This window comes from Miniopterus schreibersii (genome assembly GCF_964146895.1).
Source record: "Miniopterus schreibersii genome assembly, chromosome: 2".
NCBI lineage: Eukaryota > Metazoa > Chordata > Mammalia > Chiroptera > Miniopteridae > Miniopterus > Miniopterus schreibersii.
The window spans coordinates 180,929,229-180,950,523 of NC_138102.1; the positions used below are offsets into that span (position 1 = coordinate 180,929,229).

A 21,295-nucleotide genomic window follows, 5' to 3' on the forward strand; every position below is an offset into this window, starting at 1 on the left:
GGGCATGACTACCCACCATGACCTGCCCAGTTAGGAATTTATGATCATATCACCCTGTGAGGTTATCTTCCATAGAACCCTTTCATTTCCATCCACACAGATGAGGAAACTGTTCCCTTAAACTAATTAAAATTTTGCTCAAGAGTTTCATCTTCGAGTGGAGAGAATGGGATGAAGACTCAGAATTCTCAATGACAATATCTTGCCCTACACACCCGTAACAGGTGAAGTTAGGGCGATGGTTATCGGGGAGCTTGCAAAAGACCATGCATTCCACCCACTACCGAGCAACAGACCAGAAAAATCGTGTAGGTTCGACTGAATGGGTCCCATTCTTCAGCGAACATCCACCTTTTGTGTTCAGGGTGGGTCTGCAAGGCAAGTTTGTCAACACAGACACACAACTTAATCTGAAATGCAGAAAAAGGTGAAGGGAGGCTGGATCACTCTTTAGACACACTCAAAGATCCATGAGAGAAATTATCCAAATAGAAGCTCAGGACCTTATGAAGTAGAGAGCCCCCCTCCCCCCCAGGCATATCTGATGAAAACTGTTAAATGAGTAGATAAAACAAGAGCTGGAGTATAGTGGTTATTAGGTAGCATTGAATGAACAATCAATGGAAAGAGAAAGGCAAGTAAGCACAAGGGTTTCTTGTTAGGTTTCTGTTGGCTTCTACTGGATTTTCCATTGGAGCAGTTCAAGTCAAAGAGCTTCTCTTGAGGGGCTGTGTTAGGCCCTGCAGCTACAAACATCCCGGAGCAAGGCATCTGCCTTCTAGGCGCCCAGCATCCAGAGGGTCAGACTAGACCAAGTCCCCTCCCTCAAGGAGTTAGATGGAAATTTAACTGAGATGCTAACAGTGCAATTTTACACTCTTCCCTTGTTTGATCCTCACAACAACCCTGAGAAGTTGTACCATTACCTCGCTTTATAGATGAGGAAACCAAGGTTCTACGAGGGGAAATGATCCCCAGAATCATGTCAATCAGGGGCAGAATCAGGACCTGTCTTGTCTTTTCTTTCCCTGAACTATAGAAGTTTGGCAGTGTTCTTGCTGCTGATGAAACCACAGTGAACAAAACAGATGAAAGTCTCCACCATTGCGGCGCTCAGTCTAGTGGGGAAAGAAAGATGATAAGGCAGAGGCACCAGACAGAGTGTGTTTTGATGAAGTCTGCAGATGGAATGTCATTATGTTAGCATCTTCTTTTCAAAAAACCGTGAGCTTGAACTTTTTTTTGGAAAAACAAGCAAGAATTTATTGATGGCAGCAAAAACATAGTTAAGACAGTGAACAAGGAAGGACATAGAAGCAACAGGGGAGCCTGGGCTGGGCCGCTTTGGCTCATCGGGAAGTCAGAGAAAAGGGGGCCTTAGAGACAAGGCTCAGGGAATTAGCCTGGGACAGGATGAGCTGCCGCTGCCCATTTTTCCCCCGGTTGCAAATCTGTGGGATCCCTTGGAGTTTAGGAGATACAGGGAAGGAGAGGGAGAAGGGAATGGCACGGGCATGCTCCCTGGAGGGACAGCAAGCCTGAACATTTTTATAATTAAAATGTGGGAAAATATAGTGGCTAGATGCATGCTATAGAGTAAAAGCAGGGAGGAAAGACGGGAGAGTTGCAGTTTTAATCAGAGTGGCCAGGGAAGGCCAGAGAAGGGAAACATTTAAACAAAGAGCTGAGGTTGATGAGGGAGTGAACCACGTGAAAACCCAAGAAGGAGTATTCCAGATGGAGGGAACAGCAAGAGCAAAGGCCCTGAGGCAGGAGTTTATCTTGCTTGTTTCAGGAAAAACAAGGAGGCTAGTGTTCCTGGAGCAGAGTGAGAGAGCAGAAGCATAACAGGCAATGAGGCCAAAGGGCTATCAGGGCCTGTAGGACAGTGGGGACCTACAGGACATTTTAAAATTTTTTTTTTCACTCTGAGGGAAATGGGGAGCCATGGATATTTTTGAACAGAGGAGTGACCTGATCTGAATTATATTTTAGCAGTTCTGTTACGGAATAGACTATAAGGGCGAGGCAGAGGCTGGGAGATTAGAGAGGAGGCTAATGCAGAAATCCAAGTGAGGACAATGGTATGATTATCCTGTCACTTAATCATCACAACTGTAGAGACATTACAGATTGGCTTTGTGTTATGACAAAATGTGTAAGCTACAGAGGGCATTGTGAGAAGGCATTGCTGAACTTGTCCCGTAGGAATCTTTCTGAGATAACTCTTGAGCAGGGGTGGGCAAACTGTCTCGCCTGCCACCTGTTCTGTCAACAGAGTTTTATTGGAACACAGCCACACCATTGGTTTACATATGTCTGTACTTTCTCCAGTGGCAGAGTTGAGTCATCAGGACAGAAACCATATGGTCCACAAAGCCTGAGTTCAGGCCTTCTATCTAGCCCTTTACAGAAAAAAATTTAGCTACCCCTACTCCAGTTCTTAAGTTGGGTTTCAAAGGTTGAATAGGAGTTTGCCAACTGGATTCAGAAAGTAAGAACATTCCAAGTGGAAAAAACGATATGGACAAAGGTCAACACCATGAGGTTGTGTGGATTGTTTGGGGAACTGCAAGAGGTTGGGCACTCCTGGAAACTGGTATGTGAGCAGGTGATCAGGCAGGTGAGCCACAGAGGCCAAGCATGAAGGGTCTCCAGTGTCAGGCTGAGGCTGAGGACCTAGCCCTGAAGGCAGTGGAAGCCCCAGAAGGGTTACAAGCAGGAAAGTGACATGGAAAAAAAAATCCCTCTGTTGCTGTGAGAAAGGTAGCTGAAGCGCACAGAGGTCATGAGGCAGCTGTGTAACGATTACACTAATTATGTGACTTCTGGCTCTATGAGGGGGCCACTGGGTCTTGTGCCCTCCTCAGGAAGGAAATGAGTGCAGGTGACCTTGAGCTGTGAGGCAGCAGCCACATGTTCCCATCCCAAGGGGGAAAGTCAGTCCTGACCAGCAAAGGCAGGATTTCCCCAGCTCAGGGGCTCTCAGGACAGACTGTGGCCTGAGGAGAGGCTGGTTCTCAGGGCCAGGAGCCAGGGTAGTTTTGCCAGAAGCTGGCCTGAACCTGGGTCTTGAAGGATGGTGAGGGTTTGGAGAGGCTGAGTGGAGGGCATTTCAGGGACATGTGCCAGCAGCGATCATGCAGAGTCTGGCCTCTCAGGATGGGAGACAATGTGGGGCTGTTGGGGGTCAGAGTGTGCAAGACCTTCATCCCTCCCTTTCTTCTCTCTCCTGGGCTTCTCATCCTCACTTCAGTTTCTTGAACCAGTAATTGTGAAGCACCCACTATGTGCATGGCCTCCCTCTTGAAGGGTGCGGGGACGTGAAAGATACCTCTATTCCTGTCCTTAGAGGTTGACTACACCTAACTTCAAGGGAGATGGGAAGTGCAGTCCTACCACGTGGCAAGAAGGAGAGGAGCCAGAATAGTTGTGGATATCCCAAAAGACTTCTACATTGATTGATGAGGCAACAAGATTCTCTTTTGTTCTTGAAAACAGGCACCTCCATGCTTAATCAACTACAAATCTTATTCCCAGGCAAAGGTTTCTAAAAATGTATATAGATTAATTTAATATGGCAACACAACCATATTCTTAGAGATTCCCAGAAAAAGGAACTGAGTAAAAGGACCAGGGCTCTATGGGATCAAGAAGAAAGAGATTTTAATGAGTCAAGACTCTCTTGATTGAGACAGAAACCCAACTCGCATTAACGTACACAACTGGAGAGTGATCAGAGTCTCCCAGAATCCGAGGAAGAGATGACTAGCTAACCCTGGAGGAGCCTCAGGGTGAATCAGGCCCTCCATGGCCTCTGTCCTTCAGCACACCCATCTCATCTCTTCTGCTGAGTAGTGAGGAATGCAGCCCCACGCCGCCCACTGCTTTTACCATAGGAAATGGACTGACCTTCTTTCTGGAAAGGACTCTAAATGAGACAACTTGGGTTGTGTGCCCCCACCCCCAAGCCAATCAGCTCGGGCCAGGAGTTGGGAGCTATGATTGACCCCTGCCACAATCAGCCATGGCAGCTTCCACTCTAGTTGGGCGTGGCAGAGTCACCACAAGGGAGAGAGCATGGCCCTTGAATCAGACCATCCTGAGTTTAAGTCCTCCTCTGCCAGGGACGAGCTATGTGATATTGGGCAAGTTCCTCACCTCTCAGAGCCCCAATTTCCTCCCCTGCAACATGGCGATGATAATATCTAACTCCTAAAACGGTGGGAGAGGATTAAGGGCCACCTGGCACACCACACCCAGTAATTGGAGGCGCTCCCTGAACCCATACATAAACCAGTTCATTTCCTCAGTTCTACAATGGGGCTGATCATATGTGCACCACTGCTCAGTGGGGAGGGCTTTGTGAGACGGAAAAGTTGGGTTTTAAAGACATTGAAATGTGATAAAAGAACAAATCACTTTTTTGGGTGGTTGGTTTATTTAGCAGTGGGAGAAAAGAACCAGGAAAACATATGCCATACAAACAAGTCTTAGGCTCTTAGCACAGTGACTGGCACACAGGAGGCATCCAATAAACACAGCCATAGTAATAAGTATATAGTATATAGTAATAAGCAGTAATAAGAAACTGGTAGGAGAAACTGATGGGTGGAATCACCCAGAACAAGGTTAAGTTACCAAAAGGTGCTGAAAGAGATCCCTTTGACATCACTGCCACCCAGAAGAGGGAATATCGGGAAATGTAGGACGTGGCCCAGCTGGTAGCAGGTTGTCCTGTCGAGGGGGGGCAGGGAAGACCTGTGGGCCCAGGGACAGGAACTCACAGGGGCCAAGAAACCAAGTCTCAGGGCAGGAAGGGCCTCCAGAGAATATCCAATGGGGAAATTTTAAAGCCAGCCCTGGTCTCCTCTGCCAAAGCCCAACTTCTAGCTGCCTCACAATGTGGGACACACTGCAGAATAAACTTTCATTTGGAGACAGTTTACTGTGGTTTGAGGTTGTTTAAAAACTAATGACCTAATCCTATGCACCATCTGCAGTTGGGGAAGCTAAAGCTGGGGTGAGGAAAGCCCCACACTAGGGTTAGCTGGAGGTACAATCTTATAACTGAAACCAAGTTTCAGCTGCCTGCCAACACGAAAGCCAAACTCATGAGACAGGTGCTGATGAAAAAGGAAAGAGGTTTATTCAAGTGCCAGTCATCTGAGAAGATGGAGGACTCTTGTCACAAAGCATATCATCCCATTGCAGTGCAGGGAGAGGTTATTATAAGGAGGGAGAGGGAAAGCAGAACAAAGAGATCAAGGGGAGGGGGTTGAAAAGTTCTCTACGTGCAGACCAGCACAGTCCATTCTGATAAGGATCTCAAAACTGGTCCAGTGATAATCTGGTGTGTCATCCTGGTCTTCAGCATCCAGATTCTACGTCATCCTTGTTCTACGGTTGAAGGTCAGCAAATCTCCCAGGACTGAAATGACTGAAGGTCGGAGTCTGTATCTTTTGAAGTTAATTCCTAGGATTCTTATACAAACATGCTGTTTATCTCCAAGCTACATATTAGTCAGCGTTTACAAAAACAATATCAAAAGAACGGTGGGGTGGGTTATTATTCTCCATTGTTACAATCTGAGCTGCAGATCCTGGCTTGGGTCAAGCCCTTCACTATTACTGAGCACTACTAGTGGGCAAAGCACCTACTGTGGGCCAGGGTCCTGCAGGGAGGTGCTTGGGTGCTATCTGGTGTTTTGGACTCCTGGACTGGCAAACAGGGACACACCAGCTGGACCAGTTAGAGTTCTGCTGGACTGTGCTGGCAGAGGGCCACTGTCCCCCAGAAACTGGTAACAAGGTCCCTCCATGTGGCAGGAGGTGGGGGCTCTGTGCAGGGTGAAGTCATCACTGGCTTTGTGTCATTCACCAGGGAAGAAGCAGATTTCTCAGAGGAAGTGTTCTAGGGGACTCCAGTGGACTCATCTCTGTCCCTCTGACCCAATATTTATTGATTATTTATTCTATACTAGGCACTGTGCCAAATGCTTATAAGTGTGAACACATTAAATTGTTTCACAATCCATGAAACAGGCACTGTTACTAAGTCTGGTTTACAAAGGAGGAGACTGAAGCAGGGAGACATTAGTATACACAGCTGGTGAGGGGTAAAGCCAGGATTTGAGCCTACAGGCTAGCTTGAGAGCCCATACTTTGGAGGGCGGGGGGCAACTTTTTTATTAAAACAAAAATTGCAAGAATAATAGAGAATATATGTTCTTCTCTCAGATTCCCAAATTGTTAATATTTTATCATATTTTAATAACTATCTGTCATCTATCTACCTTTGTTCTAAACCATTTGAGAGTGAATTGAAGACACGATACCCCCTTACTCAGAAATACTCTGGTGTGTATTGCCTGAAATGAAGGACATTGTCTTACATACAGGGCAAGGGTCAAAGTCAGGAAATTAACACTGATACGATACTATAATCTACAGACCTTATTCAGATTTTACCAGTTATCTTAATAACGTCCTTATAGCAAAAGGAAATCCTGGATCACACGTTGCAGTTAGTTGTCTCCTTAACCCTTTTAGTCTGGAACAGTTCCCCAGTCGTTCTTTGTCATAATGTTGCCATTTTTAAAAGAATACAGTCCAGTAATTCTGTAGAACTCTCAATTTAAATTTGTCACATGTTTCTTCACAATTAGATTCATTGTATGAATTTTTGGCAGGAATGCCAACAGAAGTGATGCTGTGTCCTTCTCAGGGCATCACTTAGGAGAAAGATGTGTCAATTCATCCCATTACTGTTGACCTTAACTTTGTTTACTTAGTTAAAGATGGTATCTGCCAGGTTTCTCCACTACAGAGTTACTATCTTTCCATTTGTAACTAATAACTGCCTGTGGGGCGATACTTTGAAACTATGTAAATATCATGTTTCTCATCAGAATTTTCCTGTCCATTAATGATCCTCATTAGAATCCATAATTACTATGGTGGTTCCCTAATGGTCATTTTCTAGCTCCATCATTCCTTCTACTGGAAGGAGGAGCTTTCCGTTCTCCTATTCATTCATTTATATCAGCATTTATTCATGGTTTCTTCTCTTATTCAATAGGTTATGATCTATCATTACTGTAATTTCTTTTGATGCTCAAATTGTCCCAGATTTGGCCAGTTAAAACCCCCTTCAAGCCAGAAAGCTCCCACTTTCAAATATGACATTGTACCCGTGTTTCTTGACCTTAACCCAAAAGGGAGCCACGCCCGTGGGGAACAGTTCCTGCTGGGTGGAACTAAAGTGCTGACAACCTAATTCTGCCAGGTTAGGGATGGGAGCAACAGATTTAGGCAGCATGATGTCCAGGGGTGTTGTATGGCCCACTGGAGATGGTGCACTAGTTGAGCATCTACTATGGCCTCGGCCCTTGAGAAGCTCATAAAATATGGGGGGGTAGAGGAGACTAACAACCACAATTGTACAATTTCTAAAATTGAGAACTTTTGTATCCCAAGAGGTAACATGACTGGTTATCATAGATATGTAAATATAGGGCAAGTGGGCAGTTTTGGGGGAGTGTGGAGGGGTTATTTGAGTGCCAGATAAAGCTGCCTCACCATTTGGTCACTTGGGAAGCTAGTGGGCCAGTTTGTACATGAAACCCAAGGCCTTTGGGAGGTAGGGGTAGATGTCACAATCCCAGGTAGACCAAGGCTCAGAGGCAGGAAAGCATAACAAGGGCTCTGAAATCAAATTACATTATATCAAGGGAAGGGGAAGACCCACTGGTCACCAGGGCTCCACACAAAGACCTCTTAGTTGGGGAGGTCCTCTGTCCTGGGCAGTAAAATAAGATAGGTGCTCTGACATTAGCTGCACAGAAGAGATGGCTCTTGGAGTGATGGCAAGCACTTCAGGCGATGGAAACAGCAAAGGAAAGGGGGAATAAATGGCAATACTCCCCCATTTTGCCCCTGAAGCTGCCTCTTCTGGGTCTGTCCAGGTGCTGAACACATCCCTCAATTTAAGCTGGGTCTCACACAGTTGAGCGTAAGACCAAAAATCTAGACCAGGAGTCAGATCTGGATTCAAATTCCAGTTCTTGCACTTTCTAGCTGTGTGATGTTGACAAGTCACTTTACCTGTCTGAGCCTCCACTCATTTATTTCTTCAACATTATTTCCTCAACTGAGAGTTTACTCGGTATTAAGCACTGTTCTGGGCACAGGACATGCAGTGGTGAACAAGACAGACAAGGCTCTACCCTCATAAACTTACATCTGGTTGGGGAAGACAGACACTGCATAGTAAGCAAACAGGCAAACAAAATAATACCCTATGGAGTTATTAAGGTTAAATAAAGCCCAGCCAGAGTGGCTCAGTTGGTCGAGCATCGTCCTGTGCGCCGGAAGGTTGCCAGTTTGATTCCAGTCAGGGCACATACCTGGCTTGTGGGTTTGATCCCTGGTCTCCCTCTCTCTCTTTCTCTCCTCTCTCCCTTCCTCTCTTAAGCATGTTCTCGGGTGAGGGTTTAACAAAAAAGACAAAGAAGGAAAAAAAGTTTATATGAAAACAAATTTTACAGGCGGGGGCTCCTTTACCCAGGAAAATCAGGAAAATTCTCTCTGAGATAGTGACACCTGAGCTGACCTGAAAGAAGAGAAAGAGCCGTCAGTAAGGAGAAGAGGAAACAGCAAGTGCAAAGGACCTGTAGCAGGAATGAGCTTTGCCTGTTTAAGGAACAGCAAGAAGGGCCGTGTGGCTAAGGAGTAGTAGGTGAGGGCAGAGGGGCAGGAGGTGAGGCAGGAGAGCTGGCAAAAGGCCAGATGGCTTATAGCCCTGTAGGCCAAAGGGAGGCGTATAGTTTATAGTCTAAATGCACGGGAGGCTCGAGAGAGGGTGAGAGTGTACGCAACAATCTGATCTTTGCTTTGAGAAAAACTGGTGTGTGAAGAAAACTTTTAGGAACAAAGTGGGGAGGCTATCAGGAAGCTGCTTGCATTGCCCAGGTAAGATGGTGGTGCCTGGACCACGGGGTAGGACTGGGGTGGGAAGAAGCTTCAGATGCAGAAGGGCGTGGGGTGCAGAGCCAGGCTGATTCGCCGCGTGGGGAGGAGGGGAGGAAGGGGAGGGCCAAGGCTCCCGGGAGTGGGCTTGAACGGGGGAGCCTGGGGTGTGGGTTGCTGGGGTAGGGCTGGCGACCAGGAGGGGCTCTGGCTGTGCAGTGTCTGCAGCCCCCGTCTGGCACCACGCGAAGGCACTGGGTGAACACTGGGGCACGCGTCTGGAACGGGGAGAAGCTGTCTCGCTCTAGAAATACGCACTTGGAGCTCAGGGCCACGGAGGCCGCGTTTTAAATCACGGGACTGGATGAGGTCACCGTGCAGGGGAGCAGGTCCAAAGGAGCAGAGGCCCAGGACTGCCGACGGCGAAGCGAGCCAGGTGACACCTCCCCCGGGCGGTGCCAGCGAGGCGTCACGTGAACGCGCCCCGCCCAATAGGGATTGAGAGGCCCCGGGCGGGCCCGGTGTGGGCGGGGCCTGAGCGGGGGCTGGGCAGGGGCGGGGCCGAGGAGTCCGGAGGCCGCTCTGGGGGCCCAGGGGGGCGGCCGGGAGGTGACGTCACCGCGTGACTGGGTTTTTATGAATGAAAGGAATCCTGTGAGTGAGTAATTCCGGGAAGCTCGCCTTACAACTTCGCGCGGCCCCCTGCGCCGCCTGCCCCACAACAAAACTCGGCGCGTCGCTCTCGGGAGCCGGGCTCGGAGCAGCCGGCGGAGGGACCGGAGGGGAGGCCGCACCGGGGCGCGAGCCGGGACAGCAGCCCGCGCGCGCCGGGGCGCCAGGGGAGCGGCCGAGAGGCAGGGTGAGGAACGCGGGCCCGGGACGGGGACGGGGACGGGGCGTGGGGCACCGAGGCGGCAGGGTTTCGGCGCCCCGGGAGCGTGCCCGGGGCCGGCTCCGTAGGTGCCGCGGAATCCACCGCCCAGATGGCTGGCGGGGGGGGGGGGTCCGGGGACCGAGTTGGGGCGAAGCAAGGTTGGCAGGGTGCCGGGGTGGTGGGCCCCTTCTGGGGGCGCCAGCCGGAGGCCGTGAAGCCCGGCAGGAAGGGCGCCGCGGCCGGCCAGCGTCAGCGGCCACCCGGGGCCCGGGGGCGGTGTGTGCACGTACGTGACTCGGTGAGAACATTCCCTGGACCGGTGCCCGCCAGCCGGGCGTGCGCGGTTTGTTTACGTCCGAGGGCGGGCGGCGGTGCGTGTGTGCTCCCTGCCTGCGCGCGGGTCCCGCCTGGTGCGTGTGCCCGGTGTCCCGTGGGGAGACAGACAGGCCGACAGGCAGACGAGACCGCCGGCGCTCCCGGGGGTGAGGACCCTGGGGCCTGCGTGCCAGCGGTGCGTACCTTGGGAAGTGCGCCCCGGGAGCAAGTGTGCGGTGGGGACCGGAGCGGGGGTGCGCCCCGTCCGCGGCCACACGGGGTCGGGAATTCTCGCCGCGCGTCCCCTTTCCACCGGCCGGGATGGCGGGGTTCCTGCTCTACCCCGGAGTTTCCCAGGGCCGGGGCCATGTGATCTCCGTGTTTGTCCCCCGCCCTGAGCTGGCGGCTGCAGCCGCAGGGTGGGGCAAAGTATGAAAGACCCCACCCGGCAGGGCTGCGGGTGAGATGAGGGGGCCACCCCTCCCCCCAGCACCCTGGTGGGCTGGCACCACTCAAGTCCTTGTCCCCCAGTTTTCCTGCAACTTGGGGAATGGGTCCCTCCGGCTCTCCTTCATCCCCAGCCATCCCTTCAGCCTCGGGAGGAAGTGCAAGGGCTGGAGCACCCACAGCCAAGTGGGGAGGTGGGAGGAATCCCCGGCTTCCTCGGTGTGGTGGCTACTCCCGGCCTGGGTTCTGGAGCTTGTGCCTGCTGGGTCTGGGAGGGTGAGACTGGAGGATGGGGTGGAGTTGGTTTCTGCCCTCCTGGTGGTTTCAGTTACATGTGGGACTAGTCAGACGTACCTGTTGATGGCCGGACCTGAGGAGCTAGTTGAGGGCCTGGGCCAGCCCGAGTTCCCAGAGTCCTCACCCTGGGGAGGCAAGGTCAACAGGTAGTGGAGCAGGGTGGTCTCCGTGCACAAAGGGTTAATGTGTGAGGGGTGGGGGCCCAGCCTAGCCCTGACCCCCTTTATCAGCCCTGCAGAAAGCTTCCACTTGCCCAGTAGCCCGTGAGATGGGCTGGGGGCTAGGGATTCCTTGGTCCTAGTCTGCTCTCCCCTTCTTCCACCCAAGGGGCTACAGAATGATGGGGGGTGGTCAGCTGAGCTTGCTGGGATGAGGAACCAGATGATCTTTTCACTTGGAATCTTTGAGCCCTGGTGAGCTGTGCTACCACAGTGGGGAACCGCGGGATCCCCATCGGCAGCAGGAACTAGGCAACATCCAGGTGGCAGGATGGGAGTAAGATGGGGGAGGTATGGCAGCCTCTTCACATAGCCCATTTTCCAGGGTAACTGTGGGAGTGCAGGCAGAGCCAACAGCCCCAGGCCAAGGCCTGGGGTATCCAGGAACATGTGGGGTTCCCAGTCAGGCCAAAGCTGGGCAGGAAACATCCCTAAATAGGGGTGGGGGTCTGGGGATGAGGGGAAGTGGCTGGCTGGCTCTGTCGCTGGTAGAAAGCTAGCATGAAAGGTTTAACCTTCCATGGGATCACCCCTGGGCCTTCACTAGTGCCTGGGACCCCACATGGGCTCCCTTGACCCCTGTGCTCCCTCAGTCCTGACGCTTTGAACCTACATTGCCATGGAGCCTGTCATGGGCCACATGCTGGGGATGAGACCATGCCCAAAGCAGATCAAGAGCCTGGCTTCTGGGAGCTTATGGTTGACAAGAGGAAACAAAGTTAAAGGGGGAGCCACCAAACAAAACACAAAACCACCGGGGGGGGAGCTGGGTGGTATGAAGGGGAAGTCACTGTGGTTTGCAAGGAAACTGTACAGGCATACCTCGGTTTATTGCGCTTCACTTTATTGCGCTGTGCAGATACTGTGTTTTTCACAAATTGAAGGTTTGTGGCAACCCTATGTCAAGCAGGTCTATCAGCTCCATTTTTCCAGCAGGTTCAGGTGATGGTTAGCATTTTTTAGCAACAAAGTATTTTTTTTTTAACACGTTTTTATTGATTTCTGAGAGAGGGAGAGAGAGATAAAAACATCGATGAGAGAGAAACACCATCAATCGGCTGTCTCCAGCAAGCTCCCTACTGGGGATCAAGCCAGCAACCCAGGCATGTGCCCTGACTGGGAATTGAACCATGACCTCCTGGTTCATAGGTTGACACTGAACCGCTGAGCCATCCTGGCTGGGCACAGCAAAGTAATTTTTAATTAAGATATATAAATTGCTTTTTTAGACATAATACTATTGCCCACTTAACAGACTACAGAATAATGTAAACATAGCTTTTACATGCACTAGGATACCAAAAAATTCCTGTGACTTGTTTAATTGCAATATTTGCTTTATTGTGGTGGTCTGGAACTAGACCCATAATATCTCCAAGGTATGCCAACAAAAGGGCTCCAACTTACCCAGGACAATCAAGGAAGGCTTCCCTGAGGAGGTGATCAGTGACCCAGGTTGTCAGGTGGAGTGATGATTGTCTGTGGAGCCCTTGAGGACAGGGTTTGTGATTCATCCTTGGTCCTTTAGGGCCTGGCACAGAGTAGGTGCTTTTTGGTGTTGGCTGACTGAGTGAATGAATGAATGAGCACTGGGTCCAAGGGGATCCTGGGAGATAGTGAAAAAAGACCATGGTGGGGGCCTGAAGGCCCCACTTTGTGTGCCAGAGGGGAGGCTGGCATCACAGGGTTTTGAAATGAGCCAAAAACAGGTTTGTAGGCTTGTGTCAGTAATGATCCTTCTGACAACACTTGGGGGAGGACAGGTGGTGGGGTCAAAGGTGGAGGCTGCCAAGACTAGAATCCAGTGAGGAGGCGGCTATGGTCATGGTTCAGCTGAAAGAGTAAGTGGTCTCTGGCTGTGCAGGTTGAACAGAGGGACTGGCAAAGCTAATAGTCTCTGAGTTTGTATTCTCATGCCCCTGCCTCCAGGAAGACTTCACTGATTTTTTTCTCGTCCTCTAGGACCTCCACTCTGCTAGTGGTCCTGGAACTCCATTCCAGGCCAAAATCTGATGTTCTAAGATTGTCAGGCTAGAAGGTACCTTAGGCTTGGTGGAGGTTTGGCATGTTGGGGAACTGAGGCCCAGAGAGAGGGAACGGCATACCTGAAGTCACACAGTGAGTGTGAGTGGGTGGCAGAACTGGAACTGGATCCCTGGGCTCCTGCTTCCCTGAGGTGCTGGGCTCTCCCAGCTCTGCTCCCCTTTCCAGCAGGGAGGAGGCTCCACCAGTGTCAGCTGCCAAGGCCCCGGGAAAACACATTTTTTCCCTCTGTCCTCACAGAGGAAGCAAAGTGGCTCAGCAGCCAGAGGGGAGCCCATGCCAGGGGGTAGGCCGTCTGCAGGATGTCCCTGGAGCGGAGGGGGGAGCAGGGAGGGGACTATAGGAGGGCTTGTGGCTGCAGATTGGGCAGGGCAGCTGTCAATCCCCCAAGAGTAAGCTCATTCTCCTTGCCTCCAAAAAAATGTTAGGAACCTGCAGCCCCTGGAGGTTGCGCTCTGGCCTCAAAGGGAAGAACGGGGGGGGGGGGGGGAGGCATTGAAGAAAGAGGCCTGAACTAGGGGTCAGGAACTCCTGGGTTCCAGTCCACCGATGCCACCAAACAGCTGCTCAGTTGTCTCAGTGACAGAACAAGGGGGTTGAATCAGCTACTGTCTGAGGCCCATATTGGCCAAGGCAGCCCAGTGGAGGGCCCAGCTCCACGGCTTATAGCCCAGCAGGCCCTGGCTTGGGGCTGAAGGCTGAAAGCCTGAGGTTATCAGCAAGTTCCCCCTTCTTAGGACTTTCTCTGTGATTGCCTGACTTTGCTGAGCTAGGGAAATTCCTGGGCACACATGAGTGCCTCAGCTGACATCCAGGGTGTGGGTGAGGGGGCTGAGGCTGGAACAGGAGGAGGAAAGGGGAGAACAGGTTCAAAGCCTCCCTAGGGCCTGAAAGTACTCAGAATCGCAGCCAGCCAGTGGGTGGGACCTTCAGCCATTATATAGAATAGGGGCCGGCCAACCATTTCCACCTCTTGGGCTTCCTTTAGAGGGCTGTGCTCAGAAGGATCTGAGGTTGTGTGAATCTCAGTGGAAAGCAGTGCTGTGGTTGATTAGTGATGTCTGTGTTGACAGTGGAGGGAGGGGTGATGGTAAGATAAGTCAACCATTTGACACTTATGATCTTTTACACATTAATGTTGTTATAATCGCTCTACTTTACAAGTGAGGCAACCAAGGCCCAGAGAGGAAAAATGACTTGTCTGAGGGGCCAGGCCTCCAAGGTTCTGCATCAGCCATAGCACCCAATGCCCAGCACCCAGCACTCTACAGGCTCTCAGTTAACCTGTGTAGGGAGAGGCTCACCCTCTCCCATCAGGTCTCTCTGTGGAGCTCAGACTGCAGGTGTCACCTACCATCCAATTCCCCCAACAGCTGGCAAAAGGCCTGGCTATCTGCATTCATTTGCATATCCCTAGACCAATACCAATCCTGGCACATCAGAGCAGGCTGGTCTTGGAGACTGGTAAGTCCAGCCTCCTCTCCAAGGAGAGGGTGCCCTGTGAGGGCCATACTGGGAGGAGGCATGTGGCTGGGCATGACCTCAGTCCTGAGTGCCACCCTCTTTTAGCTGTGTGACCCTGGACTGCTCTGTTGACCTCTCTGGGCATATCTCACAGGGTGTTGGGAGGATGGGGTGATGACGGTGTGAAAGGGACCAGGATTCAATGTTCAGAATCCCTCCTAATTTGGGGGGAAAGGGAAGCAGCTGCTCACCTGCTGTGTAACTTCAGGCAAGAGATGTCTTCTCTGGGTCTCCCCTCCCCTTGGGTAAAGTGAGGAGGTGGGGCATTTTCTGTGTGACCCCAGCTAGCGGGGAGATGCTGAGTGGAAGCTAGGTCCCAGTGATTGCTACAGGCCTGACCCCTCCTGGACAGACTCAGCTATTCTCATAACCTCCCACTCTGCCATTGGCTCCACCAAAGCTCTGAGAGCAGGTATTGTTCTTACAGATGAGAAAGTGGAGACCAGAGAGGTGGAGTTACTTGCACAAGGTCACACAGCCTAGAAAAAGAGACGGGACTCAAACCCGGGCTTGACTTTTAATCCAGTGCTCCTTTCCTTGTTTCCCATGCCCTACCTGGGGGCCAGGCATCATGAGGACAGAACCTCTTCTGCTCCTTTCCCCTCCTCCTGGCATCTGTGGACCAGCCCAGCCATGTAGAAGCCAGGAGGCAAGCGAAAAAAAGGAATTGGAGATGGGGCCAGAAGGTTTCTCTCAGTGATACTCAACTGGGCTTGGGCTTGGCACTTGGTTCAGACCCTGACAAACTAGGTGACGGATGGTGTCAGAGCCCGCACCCATCCGAACCTCACCGGTGCCTGCTCCCTCCCTGCCAGGCCCCATGCTGGCAACATCAGCACCCAGAGCTGCCTCGGCCTGGTTCCTGCCTGTGAGCTCCCTGTCTGGTGGGCAGACAAGGAAACAGGCCCTAATAAGGAAAGGGAGAAGTGCTGGGTGGGCAGTGCCTAACAAGTCCTAGGGGTCGGGGAGGGCTTCCTGGAAGAGGAGTCTACACCCAGAGCAGAAAGATGAGTGGGAGTCTGCCAGATGAAGTGAGGGGAGAAGTGTCACATGGTGTGGGGTGGCCAGAGGCAAGAAAGCGTGGGGTGAGAGGAAGTAAAAGATTCCACGTGGCTGGAATGCAGACGGAGGTGGACAGTGGAGGGAAATGAGCCCGGGGGCCATGCGGGTGAGCCTGCACCCTGTCCCCAGGATAGTAGGGAGCCATGGACAGTCTGCATCTGGGAGATGACCTGGTCAGATTCACGCGGTGGAAAGACCCTCTGGTTGCTGAGTGGAGGGTGAGTGGACACCTCCCTAGCAGTGTGTGTGTCGGGGGAAGGTGGCCATTTAAGAGGCCTGTATTGAAGGGTAGGGTTGGTGGAGTGGTGTATGTCAGTGACAGGCTAGGGTCCTGACTTGGGACTTTCTGGGCCTCAGTTTCCCCCAGCTATACCACAAGAAGCCTGGGTGGCTCTGAAGACCCTCCTTGCCCAGGGCCAGGGTGGCTGCCTCTGCCAGGGGATCTCGAAGTGCCAACTTCCCCTTCCTGTCCCACTCCTCACTTCCCTCTGGGGTGTCAGAGCCCCTGGCTGTGTGGGCCGGGAGGGCTGGGGATTTCTAAAGCCCTGGATTGTCCCCACCTCGGCCTGAGTCACACTGAGAATTCAGCAGCCTTTACTTGAGCTTCTGCTCTGTGCCAAGCACAGCTCTAAGCACTGGGGACACGGCAGTGGACGAGAAGATCTGTGCTGTCTGAGCTGGCACTCTAATGGGGAGGCAGAGCCTGAACGAATAGGTAAAATACGCGTGGGTAGTAATGATGTACAGTGAGTGCCACAGAGAAGCAGGAGGAAGGGAGGGGAGACAGGGAGGGGGTGTGTGTGTGCGCGTGTGTGTGCTTGTGCGCGTGTGCCAGGGCTTGGGAATTCTAAACCGAGTGAGAACATGAGGTCTGAGGAGACCTGCAGGAAGCGGGGAAGCAAACTCCGCGGCTGTTTGGGGAAGAGCAGGCCTGGGGGCAGCGTGCGCCGGCTGCAGGCGGCGCAGAGGGCGGGGCCGCGGGAGCGCGAGGCTGGCAGGCCTTGGCCGAGGCCACACCGTGCAGGGCCTGGTGAGCCGCTGTGGTGATTTTGGCTATAATGGGAGTGAGGTGGGAGCCACCGGAGGGTCCTGAGAGAGGAGTAACATGATCTGACTTAATACACAGCCATTGTGTCGCCCAGGGGAAACTGAGGCACAGAGAGGTTAACTGATGGGCCAGAACCCTATGGCTGGTACAACCTCTGAAAGGCCCCCGTGTGTCTCATGCCAAAGTCCGTGCATTGTCATTTCTCCAGTGTCTCTGAGAGACACCGGGCCTGCCAGAACGGGTGAGAGGCCGGCCCACAGACAGCTCAGGGAACCCCCGCTCCACTCTGTCACACTGGGTCTCGCTAGTGAGAACTGACAGGATGCTGCGTCCCCGATCACCCTCCTGCCCTGTTCTCCGGTGCTCCTCACCCCGTCACATTCTCACGGGGATTGTCAGACGAGGAAACCAGCTAAGACTGAATGGAGAAGAGCAGAGTGGCTGTGGCTGCAGGATTGCTGCTTTAAAGGGAACTTTGGGACACAGTCCCTAGCCCAGAGCAATGACCATTGGCCTGTCAAGTGTGAAATGTCATTGACTAGTACACGTGTTCTGTGTACTTTTCTGTATGTAGTTTGCACTTTAATGAAAATGTTTCTTTTTTAATGAAACAAAATACACATGTCTGGGTGCCTGTGGAAGAATGGCTGGGGAAAGGGGTCATTCATTTGGTGCATACTTATTGAGCACTTATTATGTGCCAGGCACTGATTTAGGGATATTGATGCAGTGGTAGGACAGGCAAGGCCTTGACCCTTGTAGACTTACATTTTGGTGGAGGAGGAGTGGGAAGGAGAGAGACAGACCATAAACAAGTCACCAGACATAAAATTCTCACAGAAGAGGTAACTGTTTTGAGGGTTAGTAAATGGGGTTATATGATTTAACACAACAGGGTGTTTTAGCCAGATAGTTAGACCTCTTTGAAGAGGTGGCATTGAGCAAAGATGTAAGTGATGAAGAGAAATAAAAGGGAAGAGAGTGGTAAGTGCAAAAGCCCTGAGGCTGAAATGAGCCATTCAAAGAGGCCACTGTGGCTGGACCCCTGGGATGGACAAAGGTGGTCTGAGATGAGTTCCAAGACAACAGGGCCTTGAATGCCAAGGTAGTGAGTTAGGATTTTAAGTGGGAGGAAAAAAAGTGACCTTGGCCTCCTCTCTCCTAGGTCTCAGCCCAGAGGGTACCTTCCGCAAAGATGTCTGTGGATCCCTTATCCAGCAAAGCCCTGAAGGTGAGGAGGCAGCCCCTGAAGTCCGCAGTCCTCCCCCTCCCTCCCGGCCCCGCCCCAACTGCCCCTTCAGTACCTGGAATCCCCAAGCGCAGCTCACAGGCATCAGGCATTCATGAGGCCAAGGCCGGAAACCAGGAGGCCTGGGCTCTGGTCACAGGTTCTGTACCCCCCCCCCCTCCGCCCCCTCAAGGTCACTTCCCTCTCCAGACCCGCTTCCCCATCAGGACAGTGCCCACTGGGCTGCAGGTTTTCAAAGGTGCTTCCCCGGGTTTCTTTGGCTGAGTCCGGCCTGGTCGCAGGGTTAGAATTCCGGCTGCGCTCTTGGGTGGCTCCCTGTGCGTTCAATCCTGGTTTGGCCCGGTTTCCCCTGACGGGTTCCTGCGCCACTCTGGAGTCTTGGAACAAGTCCAGCCAACGCCTCAGTGCCGACAGCGGTGGAGGGGAGCCGTCCCCAGCGCCTGATGCCTGCGAGGCCCAGCTCAGGGCCCACAGGCAAGGGCGCCACCCTAGGCCTCAGTTTCCCCATGTGCTCGCCCGCAGATCAAGCGCGAGCTGAGCGAGAACACGCCGCACCTGTCGGACGAGGCGCTGATGGGGCTGTCGGTGCGCGAGCTGAACCGGCACCTGCGCGGGCTCTCGGCCGAGGAGGTGACGCGGCTCAAGCAGCGGCGCCGCACGCTCAAGAACCGCGGCTACGCGGCCAGCTGCCGCGTGAAGCGCGTGTGCCAGAAGGAGGAGCTGCAGAAGCAGAAGTCGGAGCTGGAGCGCGAGGTGGACAAGCTGGCGCGCGAGAACGCCGCCATGCGCCTGGAGCTCGACGCGCTGCGCGGCAAGTGCGAGGCCCTGCAGGGCTTCGCGCGCTCCGTCGCCGCGTCCCGCGGGCCCGCCGCGCTCGTGGCGCCCGCCAGCGTCATCACCATCGTCAAGTCGTCCCCGAGCCCGGGCCCGGGCCCGGGCCCCGCCCCCGGCCCCGGCCCCGCCCCCGCCGCCTGCTCCTAGTGCTCGCTGCGCCCGGCCACGCCCCGCTCTCCAAACCACTCCCCTCGGACCCCAGCTCCCTTCCCAAAGTGCCTACGCACAACCTCTGTCCCCAGGTGCCATTTCTCTGCAGCCCCAGCCCCTGTGGTTCTCGCAGGTTCTCTCCCTGGAGCCTGTCTTCCTTGTGCGGCCCCTGAAACTGGGACCTAATATCCTTGGGAAGGGGCAACTTTGGTGAGATCGGAGGTAGGGTGGCTGAAAGTTCGGCCTTAGATTGAGAGGATGGGATACAGAGCGGATGAGATTAGAGAAGAGCCATCGAGGAGAAGAGGGCCCCCCCTCATTTTGTAAACTTTGCTCAGATTGTGGCAGTGGCCCGTCCCCACCCTCCTGGGATTTAGCACTAGGTTGGCCCTGTATACGGCCTGGGGGGCTGTCCAGCTGGGAAGCGGATGCTCCCACCTTGCGTTGGGCCTGGGGAAATCACCTGGAGAGGCCCAGTTAGCAGGGGGGAAACAGGCCTCAGTGGATGCGCCACATTTGCTTAGTAGCTGAGCTGGAACTTAAAACAGGCCCTCCCGCGGCTGTCCTGAGATCCCAGCCATGGTTATCGGGGGCAGTGGACAGGGACTGAAGTCGGGTGGAGGGGCTGCCAAGGCCTGGGAGACCGCTCTCTGTGAGCCAAGGTGAGAGAAGAAGGAGAGAGAAGGTGATGCAGATGGAAGAGAGGGAAGGAGCTGGCTAGCTGAACAGAAAGGGGCAGAGGAGGTGGGGAGATGAGATGACATCCTGCAGTCTTGCAGCCTGGGGTGGGGGTCCTTAAAATGGAAGGGTCCCACCTCTTCCCCTGACTGCCCACCCTGGGGTGGAGGCTGAGCACTGCCATTGATTGTTCTGAGAAGCCCGCCCCCTCCCCAGTTGCCCTCCCTGCTGTTTATTTATTGCACGAGTCTAAGTTATTCTCTCCAGCCAGAGCCCTAGCCTCTGCTCTGGGAAAGTGGCGTGTGGCCCTGAGCTGGACTTTATATTTTATATCTGCAAATAAATCACATTTTATCTTATATTTAGGGAAAGCCGGATGGCAACAACCAAAAAATGTTTTTAAAAAATTTGCCCTGGCCCCCAGAATTTATTTATTTTCTGACTTACAGTAAGCGAGTTATCCGCCTTCTGTATTTTGTAGACTTTCTGAATAAAGTCAAGTTCTCTTTTTCCACAGTGAAGAAGTGTTATGTCCTGAGCTGTTTTTGGGGGTTTCTGAATAAGGGGCCTAAGAGGGAGTTCTACTTTCCCACCCCAGGCAGACCCCTCTGCTGGGTGGGAGGTTTAGCCCCAATCTGCAAATAAAAACTAAACACTATCACTAGCTCTTGCCTGGACTGGAGGAGGAAACCTGGATGGGTGGTGCCAAAACATCTGTCCTTCCATCTGGGTGCCTGAGCCAAGGATCCTCTTTGGGGAGGCAAAGCTGGGAGCACAGTGAAGTGAGGGTTAAATTCCCTGGGCCTCCCTTCAGCGAAAAAACAGTCCCGCTGAGAGGAAAATTCCCAGATTGAAGAGGGATCTTTCCAGCACTTTTACATCGAGGTCTGATTTCCTACAGCCAAGTAGAAAATACTTTCCTCATGTTCCGGAGGCGCAGGGAGGCGGGAGAGAAGTGGCGCCCTCAGTCCCAGCCTGCAGGCCTAAAACGCAACTGTCTCCTCCTGGGGCCCAGGCGGATGGAGTACACGGTGGGGGTCAGGGAAATCCGGGTTTGAACCCAGATGTGCGATTTTCTAGCTGTGTCACCTTTGATGACTTATTTAGCCTCTTGCAGCCTCGGTTTACCCATGTGTGCCAGGAAGGTGTTCTGAGGACACAGGTCACAAGCACTGGGAACCGGAGGGGCCGCAAGCTTGAGCAGAGTAAATGGTACAGGAGTGCGCACCCCTGCAGTGAGGAGGGTTTCCCAGGGGCCGGGACAAGGCGGGGGACATGCAAGTTGGGGAGAGGCCAAACCACATGGGCTGGCTTTACCGCAGGCCTCCCTCCCCTCGGGTTGGGGCCGCGATCCTCCCCATCCTGAGACGCAGAGCTCAGGCCCAGGGAAAGGCAGCCAGAAGCTGCGGGGACGGCGCCTGGGAATTTCCCCGCCCCCGCCGCATTCCTGAGGCCCCCGTCACCGGCCAGGCCCCGCCAAGGCATCTGGAGGTGGCGGCAGGAAGGTGCCCCGCTCGGCCAGACTCCCGGCCTGGTGAGGAGGGGCAGTGCCCACTGCCCAGCAGGCCTGGCCCCCGGCGGGAGGC

The 21,295-nt window shown here is 53.2% G+C and overlaps 1 protein-coding gene across 3 annotated transcripts; it reads left to right on the forward strand.

The window, feature by feature from the left end:
- The first annotated feature begins 9,586 nt into the window (after positions 1-9,586).
- Positions 9,587-20,228, forward strand: MAFF (MAF bZIP transcription factor F). 3 transcript variants are annotated; one of them, XM_081129673.1, is made up of 3 exons: positions 9,587-9,624; positions 17,964-18,029; positions 18,570-20,222. In XM_081129673.1, the coding sequence occupies exons 1-3, from the start codon at positions 9,607-9,609 to the stop codon at positions 19,026-19,028; spliced, it is 543 nt and encodes a 180-aa protein (XP_080985799.1). In that variant the 5' UTR covers positions 9,587-9,606; the 3' UTR covers positions 19,029-20,222. The 3 variants fall into 3 exon arrangements, with proteins under 3 accessions (XP_080985799.1, XP_080985800.1, XP_080985801.1); XM_081129674.1 differs by lacking the exon at positions 9,587-9,624 and adding an exon at positions 9,631-9,829 and having other exon boundaries at positions 18,570-20,228; XM_081129675.1 differs by lacking the exon at positions 9,587-9,624 and adding an exon at positions 10,201-10,355 and having other exon boundaries at positions 18,570-20,228.
- The last annotated feature ends 1,067 nt before the right edge of the window (positions 20,229-21,295 follow it).

Coding starts and splice junctions, on each gene's coding strand:
- MAFF (XM_081129673.1), top strand. Junction 18,030..18,569: donor TATCCAGCAAAGCCCTGAAG/GTGAGGAGGCAG, acceptor GCTCGCCCGCAG/ATCAAGCGCGAGCTGAGCGA.